The 14,653-nt window shown below is 36.9% G+C and overlaps 1 protein-coding gene across 3 annotated transcripts; it reads right to left on the bottom strand.

Annotated features, from left to right (window-relative positions):
• Positions 1-506: 506 nt before the first annotated feature.
• Positions 507-14,208, bottom strand: ADHFE1 (alcohol dehydrogenase iron containing 1). Of its 3 annotated transcripts, none has more exons than XM_032222585.1 (14): positions 14,076-14,208; positions 12,515-12,552; positions 9,067-9,110; positions 8,886-8,939; positions 8,228-8,382; positions 7,866-8,062; positions 7,200-7,277; positions 6,877-6,982; positions 5,912-6,064; positions 3,958-4,056; positions 3,567-3,645; positions 3,083-3,179; positions 1,763-1,920; positions 507-898 (listed from the first exon to the last, which is right to left on the bottom strand). In XM_032222585.1, exons 1-14 carry the CDS (start codon positions 14,132-14,134, stop codon positions 815-817), a joined length of 1,401 nt encoding a protein of 466 aa, XP_032078476.1. In that variant the 5' UTR covers positions 14,135-14,208; the 3' UTR covers positions 507-814. The 3 variants fall into 3 exon arrangements, with proteins under 3 accessions (XP_032078476.1, XP_032078478.1, XP_032078477.1); XM_032222587.1 differs by lacking the exon at positions 14,076-14,208 and adding an exon at positions 13,980-14,050; XM_032222586.1 differs by lacking the exons at positions 8,886-8,939; positions 9,067-9,110 and having other exon boundaries at positions 13,980-14,166.
• Between the last annotated feature and the right edge of the window lie 445 nt (positions 14,209-14,653).

The following is a 14,653-nucleotide window of genomic DNA, read 5'->3' as shown; positions in this document are numbered from 1 at the left end:
TGCTCCCAGCAGGCACTAGTACACCTGTACCAGGGTGTACCGGTCGTATCCCACCACTGCATTTTACATAGTATTTTATTACTCTGGGACAGAAACTGCATTGAATCTTGGTTGAAAAAATTGGATTGGATCTGGGTTCATCCAGACAAAATCCAGACAATGACTAGAAGACATCAAGGAATTAAGAGTTTCTTCAATCCTCCATCTCTTTGCTCTAATCCTCTGGTCATCTTAATGCCTGGAGATCAGATGTAGTAGCCTTAAGACGAAAGACTGTCCACGATTTCCTCTTCTGCTTTTACAAGCAATAAATATCAGAGGATCTTCAGACTCACATTTAATATACTAAGGTAAAACACTCCTAGTTCACAATCAATAGGATGCAATATTACAGAGCCAAAAGTTCAAGCCAATTATAAAAACTACAAGGCATCCTTGTTTAAATAGGAATAACAAAGAGAAACTGCTACACACAACAACCAATAATAATAAAATACATAACAGGATGTTTTGAACTTATAAAAGTTTTATTCTTGTACCCCTGCTTGACCCAATTGGTGTGGAGATAGTGAAATGGCAAACCAAAACATTATTTACTATATTTTTCTCTCATGACAAAACTATCATTAATTCCAGTGATCACCACTAGTGAATGAAATCTGAATATCTCCAATTATAATCATGTGTAAAAATAAACATGAATGTTGGAGTTCTTAATAGAAAATGACATTTACATATAATCCCCGTATAAAATTTTGAATTGATTTATCCCCTGAAATGAGAAAACACTGCTTAAAGTTTTTTTAAAAGCAAATTAATATAATTTCATAGATGCTTCAAACAGGGATGACAGCTCTTCTTCTGTTTGAGGGCGAGGGGATAATTTAGTCACTCTCTCCTATAAGAAGAAAAAGACTTTTGTAAAGTTCTAGGAAAAACCAATAGCTAGGTAGAATACAAATCACAGATAAGATCTGGCGCAAAAAAAAATTTTATTAGACAACCTGCCTTGTGCAGTAATCCTAATAATATACATTCAGTAATTTTATGATACGAGATATTAGAATTTCAGTTCAAAGGGTGCAATCTTATTTCTTTTGGAAGAAAGACCTTTTTAATTAAGTTTTGAATTTTGAAAAATAGAGAAGCATATACATACATACATACCGTATATATATATAATGCTCTTTTTGAATATTAGATTCTGATTCATGTCCATAGTTCAGCAGCTTTATTACTGTTCTTTTTTAGCCATGTGCTGAATAAAAAATGACAAAAAACCTCATACTAGAGCTAATAAATTTAGGGAATTTGAGGTCCTTCAGATGTTGGTGACTTCTAACACTCAATATCCCAAGATACACTGCAAGTGATCAACAGTGATGGCCTATAGACTTCCCATTTGTGACCCTGAAAGAATAATAATAGCTTCAAGTCTTTTTTCCTCATACCTTCATTTAACTCATGCATACATATGCACAGCTGTTTGTTATCAAATGTTGTAATGGGACAGCCATTTTCTGAGAATAAGTGTGATTATCATTAAATGTTCCTGGATAAGCAAATGTTTACTTTTTTTTCTTTTTGCTCTCTTTTTGAGGCAGAACATCTATGCAAAAAAAAAAAGAAGCCCTATAACAACTTGTTCTTTATACACTGCTGCTAAAAGAAGCAAACAATATTCTCAGAGCCAGCATGAAAATACAACAAATTAAGACCTGGTGGTTATTTTCAGAGAAATAGATCTTGCAATCGGTCCTACCTGAGGCAGGGTGCCTTTGACTAAAGCGGGAATATCGGCTTTTGAATAACCAAGGGCAGCTAAACCATCATCAACATTGAGATCAAATAAAATTTTTCGGAGAGTGTCTGCCAGAATAAGCCCAGCATCCTTCATCTTGGCATTACTGATGTTAGCTCCTAAAAAGAAACATCAAGTTTGTAAAAAATAGTGTTATAACTTATCATATCATTGAAAGCTCATTGATGTATATCTTTACACATTAAAGAAGTTATTTTGCTAAGAACAACATCAACTTAAAGTTCATGAAATCACTTCTCAATTAAAGCGGTTTACAAAATATAGTCTGAGCTAAAATGGGGGGGGGGAATGAGAGATCAGCTTAGCTGCCGTGAAAAATAGTTTGTTTGCCATTTTTGCATTTAGTAAGATCCATTATTTGGAAGCTGCCCAACCCAAGTTAAATCTCAGGTGTGCTAGACAATGGCAGCCAGAACAGGTGAGCAGGGACAGCTGCCGAAGTCTTGTTTAGAAGAGGGGTCACATTCAGCATTCCATTGTGATTTTGTTCTATCACTTTAGAGAATTTAATTCTAACTAATTTAATTGAAATCTAACTCCTGTCAACATTCTCAAATTAATGTCTTTCCCCTTGCTTATTGGATCTATCTACTTTCATGTCTTATTTTTCTTTACCAAGGCAAGCTAAGGCAAGCTCAGTGCTGATATAAAGCAAGATGGAAACCTGTGTCTCCTATATTTTACTCACACTAAACTTTCTGATATGCACACGAAAAGAGTAGCATACAATTAATTTATGAAGTTCAAGGCTATCAGGAGATGTGTGGCCAACAGAGATTTGAATTTTAAAACTGAATTAGACATACGCATGGAGGTGGACCTCCTAACATTGCAATATAACAGGCAACATAAGATTTATACAAGCAGCATATTTTAAAAGCTTGGGGAACACTAAGGAGCACAATCAAAATGGGCTATTCTCTTCCTGCCTTATTTGTGTGCTTCTGGAATATACCTGGTTTTCTAGGCTGGATGGAATGAGCCTGACCCATCCATCCTCTCAAGGCATTACAATCAAAAGAAATGGAATGTTTTAACATAACATCAAAGTTGACCAGTCTAACCTCTGTTACCAGGCTAAATGTCAATGATCTTCCTTATATCAGTTCTGGTATCCTCCACAGTTCAAATGAGAACAGCTTTTTCATTTCCTAGGCAGTTTCCAAAATCAAATTGCCAGGAAAGGCAAACATTTATTGTCTCCATCTCCTCTGGCAGATTTTTTAAAAACATGAATGACTTTTATCATCAGACTCTTACCCATGATTTGGGCAGCTTCCAAGTGGCGCTCTGGACACATTGGTGCTGTGAAGGTAAACACTGCTGGAGAGGTGAGGATGACCGAAAGGCCATGTGGCTGGAGCAAAACAAAACAGCACATTTATTTAGACATATTACCAATAATCATCGATAGAATTCACTGAAAAATCATAGGAACAAACTTACCATGTTCTCCCCAAAATAAGACAGGGTCTTATTTTCTTTTGATCCCCTAAATAAGCAATTGGTTTTATTTTCAGAGAGGCCTTATTATTTTTGAGATGTAGGAAGCAGTGAGCGTGGTTACCTCATGGCTCCTGCTGTGATGCAATATTTTCGGGGACGGCTTGTTTTCAGGGGATGGCTTATTTTAGTGTATGTGCTCAAAAGCCTGATTGGGCTTATTATCTAGGGAGGTCTTATTTTGGGGAAAGCAGGGTATATCATTAAAGACAAAGGACTAATGGGTATATTAAATTGTTACCACTAAGGAATGATCCACATTATAATCCTTTGCTTTATAATTCTTCACCAAACCGGAAATTGGATAAGACATGCCGTGGCTGGAAAGAACAAAGAACCTGAATTAGTACCAAAATTATGGAATAAAGAAATCATGTAGGCAATTTGAACAGATACAAGTTGATAATAATGTAATTGTCCAGAAAAAGGTACAGAAAAAGTATCTGTGAGCACCTCACCTCCCAATCCTCTCAGCCAAAGTGTGTTTTCATTTCAGTTGTACAAAGACTGTTACTAATGGTGATATAATCAAAACCCAAGTGAATTTCTCTAAATTGTTTATTTTGAAGCCTTTTGATTTTTACCAAACATTTGTTTTGTTAGTGCAAATAAAAATGATGTACTTAACTTACCAAAGATGTACACCAGCATTTCCAAACCCAATGCCAGCAAAAGCACTTGCCAGATGCATGTTAAATCTTGCTTCTTGATCTTCTGGATTCTTTATGGCTCTACCAATAAGAACAATATTTTATTCAAGAAAGCAGAAATGTTCATATGTATAAGATAGGTTCTTATAGTATGTTAAGTGTTAACAAGGTATTACTCTTCATTTTTTGATAGACAATAAATCCTTTTTTGTATCTTAGCAGCAAGCGTATTATTTTTCATGCAGAAATCCCAACTTCAGTTTCCTCAATCTGGTGGCTTCCAGCTGCATCATACTACAATTCTATCACTAGCTTTGCTATGTAGGAACAGTGATGTGCAATCAGGGGAGGCAGGGGAGGCAGAGCCTCACCACTGTCATCATGAAAAGAAAAGAAAAATGTAAAAGGAAAAAGGCTGAGGTAGTTGCTGTCAGAGTCACAGTGGATGACTCTGCTTAGTGCTTAACTGTTTAAAAAAGCCTCTAAAAAAGTGCCCTCTACAGGAGAACCACGTGCCTCATTTAGTCTGACTTTATGATCACTCGAGCAGAGTTAAGCAAGGGTTAAAAGCCGAAACATTCCTTATGTAGATGAGGCACGTGGTTCTCTTGCTGCCTCCGGTAGATGGTGGTTTTTTTAGAGGCTTTTTTAAACAGTTAAGCAGAGTCATCCATTGGGGACTCTGGCAGCAGCTAACACAGCCTGACCTCAGCAGCTCTTGCCTTTTTCCTTTTATATTTTTACATTTTCATGATAGCAGGCAAGAGCAGAATTGAAATCCTCTGTGATTGTGAAACAACTGGAAAAGGTATGTGGGTCGGAGGGAGGGGGAGGAATTCAAAATTAATGTAATTTGTAAGTAACTGTAAGTAATTTGTCTGTGTGTGTGTGTGCGCGCGCGTGTGTGTTTGTTTCTTCACTCAGAGGGAAGGGGGTAGGAGAGGCAGGGATGGCAGCCTTCCAGCTTTCTTTCTCTGTGTCTTTCACCCGCCTCTGCTGGCAGGCTGGCACTTTCTTTCTTTCTAGAAAGTGGCTTGTTTCAGAAGAGGAGCAACCCGCCAGCTTTCTTTCTCTGTGTTGGGGCAGCCCGCCAGCAGAGGCGGGTCTTTTACCCACCTCTGCTGGTGGGCTGGCACTTTCTTTCTTTCTAGAAAGTGGCTTTTGGCCGCCCCGCTGCTATGTCCACGGGGCGGCCAAAAGTCGCTTTCTTCCTTTTTGCCTCACCAGCTATAAACCTCACCGCATGTCACTGTGTAGGAATGAGGATAAGTGACTTTTGTAGGACTGTTAGGTAGCGTAGCTTATGATGGGAAATGCTCTGCAAGTAGAAATGGATAAAAGAAAGATCCAATCTCTTATATACAGTGAACTGAGGGTGTCTACAAATATTGATAGACTTTTTTGAGGAATTCTTGAGGAGTGGAAAGGAAGATCATTTACATTCTTTGTTCCCTAAAAAAAGGATATGACAACTACCAATATCAATATTCAAAATGTACATGTTGGAAAAGAATCTCAAACTATGTTGTTCAAGAGTGTGGTGCATTGCATTTGTTCTGAATTAGCATCATAAAGATTTTGTGTTGTTGCTTAGTAAAGAGGACTGTGAGTATCCAACTTTTGTGATGTGTCAGATTTGCTTAGTTGGACTTTGTAATTGCTGTCTTTCAGTAATTTGATGTCCTGCACAATTCCTCAAAAAATTGGCTGGGAACAATGGAATTTGTAATTTAACATATCCAGATAACACTATATTATGGCAAACTGTTTTATTTGCTCTTTATGAACTTATTTCAGGAAGTAGCCTGATTAACTCTAACTCTAATCCTAACCCTACACAACACAGATTTTATATTTTAAAGTTTAAGTAATCATTTGAATACTGAAAGGGGAAAAAAAATAATACAAGGATAAAAGGTCATTTGAAGACCTGTACCTCTTTAAGTATTTGGAAACAATCTGTAATGCATGGACAGCCCAGACATCACTGATTGGGTTGCTTCCTTGATAAGCTGGCCGGTTCACTGGGTTTGAAGGACAAGGGCTGCGCTTGTTGTAGGGTAGAGCAGTGTAGGATTCAAGAGCATGGCTGGCAGGTTGAATGGGAAAGTGGGGAGAAATATATAAGGATTTGACTTTATGGGTTGTTTCCTATAAGGATTTGCAAATCAATATTATTTGGGAAAACAGAAGGTCAATGACTGTTCCTGACCTTTTCAAAATGGTAAAATGGTAGCATATCTTTGTACCTAGACTTAGCGCAACTATTTCCAAAATACTACACAAGGTGTGCATCATATTGAGCTACCAACAAACTACATACAGGGTTTGATTATGAGAGGATGAATGTTTTCCTAATGCTTTTTTTATTCCTCCTCAGGACCAAATATGTTCCCTCATAATCCATTAAGGTCAATTTAAGCAAAAGAAATTGAAGTGCAGTATGTTTCAATAAAAGATAACTAGGGCTTGTCCTGATGGGGTCAAATGGGTTACTTATTCCACATTTTTGTCCTCAGAGAAACTTCTGGCTGAACGCATAGAAAAGCAGGGAACTACCATTGGAATTGTAGCTAAGGAGGCAAAAACTGGGCCTCTTTCCCAACTTGTTTGCTCATATGTAAGGCAAAAGCAATAGACTTCATGATTCCACAACCTGTTGGGCGTACAAACTATACCCAAGGGATAGCCAATCTATTTCACTCAAACTCTGCTTTGCTTCTCTTCTGAAATGCTTCCTATGTTTTTTCACTACCTGTGGACAGAGCTGCCTCTTATCAGACTGTTGCCCAGGCTACATATCTTCCTCATGTCTTCTAACATCATTCCCACATGCAGAATCATCCCAAATTGTGAAGTTAACTAACGTATAACTAAAAAAGTTGTATAAAATATACTTACCAAAGCACATCAAAACCACTATTAGCTGCCACCCGCTCTGGCATATGGCGAGTGTGTAATGGGTCAATAATACCCAAAGTAGGCTTAATGGATCTAGATGCAATGCCTAAATATAGAAAAATATTTATGTATATTTAGAAATGAGAATTTTCTAAATAGATTTTGCAATAATGGTTAAAATGATTTACACTATGCAAAATCATTTGACCCTTTCAAATAATTAAGAATATTACTGAGATTTAAATAAAATTTCAGGAAAGAAGTTTCTTAAAAAGCCAGGAGGTATTATAAAATTAAAATAAATGCAAATGTACAACCCTTACCAGTTTTTACTTTTAGTTCTTTGTAATCAAAAATAGCAACTCCAGTGGTTTCACTTCCAGTTCCAGCTGTTGTAGGAACTTTTGAAAAGAGCAAATTAAATGTAATAGTACACTTAGCTACACATTACGCACACAATAACGTTCATCAGAGGTGGGGAATGTGCTGCCCTCAGGTACTGATGGCTTATAATATTTCAGCTTTACTTCAAAAGCTGTAGCAACTTCATCTGGAATTCAATAGCACATATATGAATAAAAGGTATTTACTCATCAGTAAATCAACCAATTTATTGTGAACTGTCAAACAGCCTGTACAAAGTTGTCAGGTGCTATATTACATCCCAGTATTGGTCTTAGGAGCAATATAATGTCATGATGTAGAATCATTGTGCGAAAAATGGTGAAGACTAGGAAAAAATAATTCTAAAACAAGAGTAAGAAGAAAAACTTGAGCAAAATACACTTTTATAATCAAAAGTATCTGTTATCATTAGAAAAGTTCTCTACCTATGCAAGTATTTCCATGGTGTGATTTCCCCAAATAGCTCAAGAGAATCCAATCCAATTAGTTTACAAAACCAATTCAAATAAGAGAACTCAAACCTCTCACATAAGCTCTATTGTTTTACAATCATCCCTCACCCCCAGTCCAGAGCTTTTCCTTACCTGCTATCAGAGGTTTGAGATGGTGTGTAACAGGCTTGCCTTTTCCAATAGGAGCATTGACGTAATCTAAGAAATCTGATCTTGGACTTGATGCATAGAGATCAGCAGCTTTACAAGTATCTATGACTGAACCCCCACCTACGGCAACATAGGAGTCAAACTCCCCCTTTTTGGCAAACTCAATGGCATCTAGGAAACTTGAAATGAAAAAAAAAATCATTTCAATTTATTTTACACTTATCCAACGCACAATTTATAAAATATCGTGATGTGGAGTCATATCTAATATCTAGAGTGCACAGCTTCTCCATCTCTGCCTAATGATTCCAGTAGGCTGCACAAACGCAGGGAAGAACAAATACCTTTGGTCTGTGGGTTCCACTCTCACATTATCATAGATTTGGAAGTTTATGCCATTGACTGTCAGAGACTCTAACACTGCTGTCATGGGAGGAAGCTGACAAAGAGTCTTATCTGTCATCACACAAACGTTTTTAGCACCCCAATTCTGCAAGTCCTATAGTAAATGAAAATATAATTAAAACAAAGAAAGTGAAAGGGGTGAAATCTGAAAATGTTGTTCCATCGTAAAATGCCAGATATTCAACTTGATAGTTGGCTGCCCATTGTAGGGCTCCCAAATTATCACTAACTTGTATCTTAATGTGGATTTCTGAAATGGAAAGAATAATTAACAGATTAACATGGTCTCAAAGGTATCTATTGCATCGTCTTTTCCAATTGGATCCCTTGGATCCAGTTGGAGGAGTATAATAATTAATTCCTTGACTGCAATATTGCCAAAACCAAATGGAGCCTTTCCAAATCAGGGTCTCTCCATATGTATTCGAGTTCAAGTCTCGCAATCCTTATCTGACCTAACCAAAAACAATGGCAGATGCAGGATATTTTATAATTCTGTTTCATGTGATATAGATACAATGTATGTAAAATTCTTCCTCTTTTTCAAAAAAGAATTAAGTAACCACTTTTTTTGAAATATTGGAAACTATTCTATACCATTCCCACTTCTTTAGTAACTCCTTCTCCATATCGGATATTGGAAACAGCCATCTGGAAAAAACAACAACAACAACATTTCAGTAAAAATAGTTTAGGGAAGTATGTGCACAAGTCATCTTTTAATATAAGTAATGGAAATGTGCCTTTCAACAAGTAGCAGTTTGTTTAGTGTCTTTACCTCAAAGGCATAGTCTGTTTTCCCCAAAGCAATATCTTTAGTACCTGGAATGAAAACAATGCAGTTAGCTTGCTGTTTAGTTTATGGAAAACAGAAATTCTACTGGAATGGCCATTGCATTTGAGATTCTGTAATGTTTTAAGAATTTCACCATAGAGATGAAGGCAAATGTATAAAATGCTATCCCTGTCATGGAAACTGAAGACACATATTACAGCCATCATAAAGGCATTTCCAATCACAAAGTAAGCATTTATCAGAAAGAAAATTAGGTATGATTTTCCCAGTTGCAATGTATGGCTGTGAAAGTTGGACCATAAGAAAGACTGAGCACCAAAGAATTGAGGCCTTTGAACTATGATGCTGGAGAAGACTCCTGAGATCCCTTGGACTGCAAGACAATTAAACCGATCAGTCCTAGAGGAGATCAACCCTGACTGCTCTTTAGAAGGCCAGATCCTGAAGAGGAAACTCAAATACTTTGGCCACCTAATGAGAAGGAAGGACACACTGGAGAAGAGCCTAATGCTGGGAAAGATTGAGGGTAAAAGAAGAAGGGGACCACTGAGAATGAGGTGGCTGGATGAAGTCACCAAAGCATCACCAAATGGATTCCAGAGGATGGTAGAGGACAGGAAGGCCTGGAGGAATATTGTCCATGGGGTAGTGATGGGTCAGACAAGATGTCGCAAGTAACAACAACAAATCTTTTAAAAAAAATTATGATACTCTTAATACTGCAGGGGTTCAACTTTTTTAGTTACTGTTTTTAATTTTAAGAACACCTCTAGGCCTAAGGCTGGCACATTGCAGCCTGCCATCTTCCCATTTACTTTCATTTAAATTTAAAAGAATCTTTAAAAAGATCAGGTAATCAGAGAACAGATTAGTTATTCTCTCCCCCTCCCTTCCATATTTGCCCTTCTGTTCCAAATATGGCATGGCATTATTTCTGGACTTAGCTACATTTAGAGTAGACCTATTGAAAAAAATACTCACCTTTATAATAACCAGGTTATTGCTTTGCTTTCTAGCTAAATCTAGAGCCAATCCAGCCATATTTGTTCCAGAGTGCACCACATAGATTGATCGATTGATCGATCCCTTCCTATACAAAAATGAGATATTGATTCCCTTACTGAGTCAAACCACTTCTGTCTGGAAGCTGCATTCAATATTTAGTTTCTGAATTTATGGCCAAACAATTAAGCCATGATAATAAGTCTACTAATAAGCTTTGGGACGCAGGATGCTTCCAACAATTAATATAGAAACATTTCTGTTTTCTCTATCTGTACTTTAATCTGCTGTCTTTGGATTGCTTGTTATGCTCTCTCTCATTGGTTCTCCACACGGTCGACTTCCTCTAATGTCTGAGTCTGCAATAATTTCTGTAATTAATTTGACATCCCAACAACATGTCCAAGCCACTTCCATTGTTTTCTTTGGATGGTACAATAGAAATCCTGCTGTTGTATTATCTGGTAGAGCTAAGCTTTTGTTAAAGACTTCATTTGTCTTGCAAAATTATATGTATTGTTCTCTTTGAAACATGTGAATTTTTGCAAAATCCATTCTTTTACCATCCCATTTATCACTGTTGTTTCATTTTTTTTATTTGAAATCTATATATAATTCTTTTTCATTTTCATTATGCAAAGTGGCAAGAAAAGTAAAAGCAAAATAACATACTCTCCTAGCCCAACCCACCTCAAAGGATTGTTGTTGTGTAGAAAATAGGAGGAGGAAGGGGTATGAGGTATGTTCACCACCTTGAGTTATTTATAAAGAATAATAAAGGCAGGATAAAAAATAAAATAAATACAAATAAAATAAATAATAAGCAAGTTTTGCTTTGCAAATGACCAGCTTCAATTATTCCTATTGCTTGAACTGTTTTAATTGTAACCTACTTTGAGGTTTTGTTTTTAAGTGGATGCTGTATAGAAATTTTGCAAATAAACAAATTATTAAATTTAACAATACATGAATGAAACAAGAGTTACTGTAATATATGTGTGTTGCTCTTCCTGTAGGCAGTTTATGGTGGATCTGAATGGTCTCATTCATACATTGATTGATCCACATTTTCTTAGATCCAACACTGCCATAGGATTGAGTGCTCCTTGGCTATTCACATATTTCAGAGATGAGAATGGTAAAAACACAGACAAATTGTTGCCCCCGTCACCCCAAATGTAATAAGTGATTCTATATTTTTTTTCTTGGGATGTCCAGAGTTTATTTTCCTAGAATCATAGAGTTGATGAATTAGCAATTCAGCAATCAAAGTCTAAAATTAAATCTGCTGTCCTCCACTCATGCTTTTAACCTGCCCAAGAAGCAAACATTCTAGATCAGGAGTAACAAACTTGATTTCAATGAGGACTGTATCAGCATTGTATTTGACCTTAGAAGGCTGGGGTGGGCGTGGCCAGGGTAGGCATGGCCAGCTTGACGTCACTCATGTCGGGGGTGCCTGTGGTGGCCTGAGCTCTCTGCCAGCAAAAATGGACTCCTGAGCTTTTTGATGGCAGAGGCACTGTGGGGTGGTCCTTCGCTGTTTCCAGGGTGGCCCCATGGGCCAGACCTAAGTACCCTATGGGCTGGATCCAGCCCCTGGGTCTTGAGTTCGACACCTGTTCTAGATGGATTGCAAAGTTAAACCATTAGATGACTCTAACAAAACCTTAGAATGTGGAAGTTTGCAATGGACTAATTGGGATTTTTTTTTTGCTGTGTTCTACAACTCTGATTTTTTTTGTTCTACCACAAATCATAGTGACATGATGTCTCTTAACAACTGTTGTAAGTTCAGCACAATCAAGTGATATTTCACTTAACACCACATTACTTAATGATGAAGTTGCTGGTACCAAATATGATCATCGAGGGCTACTTGTATAACAATTATTATTATGTGTAACATTATTATATATAAAACATAGTATTTTTATATATAATTAAAAAATAACAGCATTTGAGGAAGCAGAGTTAGTACATCCTACATGTATTTCATCGTATGAATATCCAATCAGGGATTGCCAAGGAGGGATTGTTTCTTCCGTTTTGACTCAAAGAAACACATGTTCCAAAATTCCAACCTGCACCTCCTCCAAACTCTTAAGATGCTGTGCAATTCATCTAAAATCTGCTACCTATTAGATAATTGACCTTGGGGAATGAAAAACATTGTCTCCCAATAAAGCTTCCTGGTCAAGCGTTATCCCCAGACATAAAGATTCTGATGCAGTACCAGACACAGCATGATGATTTGCTAACAATATACTGTCCATCAATCCTTAGGTTTTAACTCTTGAAAAAAACTTCTGGCCTGGTTTACTTGGTAAAATAATTACTATTTGTAATGGTGATTTAATATCTGCAGAACTTGGAACAGGGAATAATTAATGTACTGACATAGATACACAAAAAAATAACAGTTCACCTTGACTGTAAGTGTGAGAATGAACTGGACACGTGCATCTATTGAAAAGAAAAAAGGAAATTGATTACTGTAAGGAAGTATTGAGAGGAAATATCAACATTGTCTATAGAAACAATTGATAGCTTTAATTCACAAGCACATTCTGCCACCTCGTGGCAATTGCCTCTTATTGAAATGTCATTGATTGTACAATATCACAATCTAATCTGAATGTAAATTTAAACAGGGCTTAAAATGAGGCAATTTACATTCATTTCAATGTAAGATTTCAACCAGTTATTTATTACATCTATTAATGGCAGTTTATCTTTGCTATATTTTATCTTTGATTTTATAAAGTAGTCATAGGAGCAACAAATTATTAGGACTTTCAAGAATCTTTCTAAGGCTAAGAGTACATTTTGCATGTTCACTTTGCCAACCCTTTGAACCATGTTTATAAAACAATTTCATTGGCTCCTATGGCATTTATTCACAAGTAGTGGTGCATATAATTTAAAGCTACTTATTCAATTATTGAATTCTCATGTATTTATTATTTTGCATAGGCTAGTTGCTCCTGGGCACTACGTACTATCTTTTAAAACTGAGGCAATCTGAACATTTTATACAATAAATGTTAATTCATGGTCCAGTATTTTAATAGGACTCAATAAATATGGATAAGTCTCTCATGTCAACTCTTTCCACCTACTGTCTCTAATCCGTTTATACCTGCACATTTTTGAAATAATATCATTCAATTCATGTTAAAAATGTATTGCTCTCCTCCAAAAGATATGTTTAAATGAGTGGTTTTATTTATATTTTTTAAAAGGAGAAACTACATAGGAAAATATATCTTTATTCCAAACAATTACTAATTGGTTTCATTTTTCTTCAGTGAAAAAAAATGTTACTATGACATTTTAATTACTATATTTTATATTTCAATATTTCATCCCCCCCCCCAATATTCTGGGTAGAATATTGCAATTCTACTCCGAGTGCATATGCTGCAGAGGGTAGCTACATATTCAGTACATGAATAATATTAAATAAATAGGTTTTGTTTCGATTTGTAAATTACAACTTTTCTATGTGTTGCTGCTCTGTTTCACAATGCACCAAAGTCAATTTCTTTCTTTCCCTTTTATTTGTTTGCATTTACTTCAAAAATTAGACGTATAAACCAAAGTCCATTTCTGTGCTTGAACAAATAACTTTCTAAAACACAGACGAGCATTTTGTTTGTCTCTCTCTTAGCAGGACGCTTGATGGAAATAAGTAAATTAAGGTATCAGCATCCAAAGATAATTATCCCAGAACTTGGCTTTACAACCTGTGAAATCCTCAAGCCTTTTCTTACACAGGTTTGCTGCGGTTTTGTTTTTCCTAACGCCGCAAAGAAACGAAGCTTCCAAACCCGATTCCAATTTCGTGGAAAGTAAACCAAGTTGCTTTTGCCAGATGCTCCCAAACGAACCTTCCAAGCCTGATTCCAATTTCGTGGAAAGTGAGCCAAGCTGCTTTTGCTAGACGCTCCCAGGACGAAGCAAGAAACTAAGGCACAAACACTCACGCTGCCAGCTGCAGCTGCTTCAGCAAACGAGCCACCTTCTCGCGTCCTCCTCCTGCCATGACTTCTGCAGCTCTGCTTGGGATAGCAAGGGACGACGGGAAAGCGAAGTTAGGACAAATTGAGTAAAGAGCTTTAAAGAGAAAGGAAGAAATGGTTGTCCCTATGTTGGGCAATCTGCTGTAGCACCTCGCTGACAAAGGGGATGGGTTTCAGATCAAGGTCAGGAAGGGTACAGCGATGCGTTCATCTTTCTCCAGACTATTGGACATTAATTTTAGAGCATTAGACCTAGTTGATGGATATCTTACCTGACTTCTTCATCCTAGCGTTTTCCCACAGGTGCGGGTTCCGATGCTGACTGCATTATAGTACCACGACGGCACATGTTGAACCACAAACTAGCCAGCCATCTATAAAAACTGTTTTCATAAACTCTGCTGGCTCCCTTTATGGTTCATTATGCTGTGTGACCCCAGCAAAATTGGCTTGCATAAACCATGGTTAAGCATGGTATGAATGCCCTTTTAACAAAGTCTTGTGTTCTTTGGAGTTATGGGCTTAGTTTCTTAGCTCATGCA

The sequence above is a fragment of the Thamnophis elegans genome, chromosome 8 (assembly GCF_009769535.1).
Source record: "Thamnophis elegans isolate rThaEle1 chromosome 8, rThaEle1.pri, whole genome shotgun sequence".
NCBI lineage: Eukaryota > Metazoa > Chordata > Lepidosauria > Squamata > Colubridae > Thamnophis > Thamnophis elegans.
This window is presented reverse-complemented; position numbering and strand designations above follow the sequence as displayed.

What these genes read in the sequence shown, in the direction of transcription:
- ADHFE1 (XM_032222585.1), bottom strand. Translation starts at nt 14,134, where the DNA reads ATGGCAGGAGGAGGACGCGAGAAGGTGGCTCGTTTGCTGAAGCAGCTG. An exon ending in GTGGAACCCACAGACCAAAG is followed by an intron (nt 8,063 to 8,227) that starts GTATTTGTTCTT and finishes TTTCATTTCAAG; the next exon opens with TTTCCTAGATGCCATTGAGT. An exon ending in AATGCTGGTGTACATCTTTG is followed by an intron (nt 3,646 to 3,957) that starts GTAAGTTAAGTA and finishes TGTTCTTTCCAG; the next exon opens with CCACGGCATGTCTTATCCAA.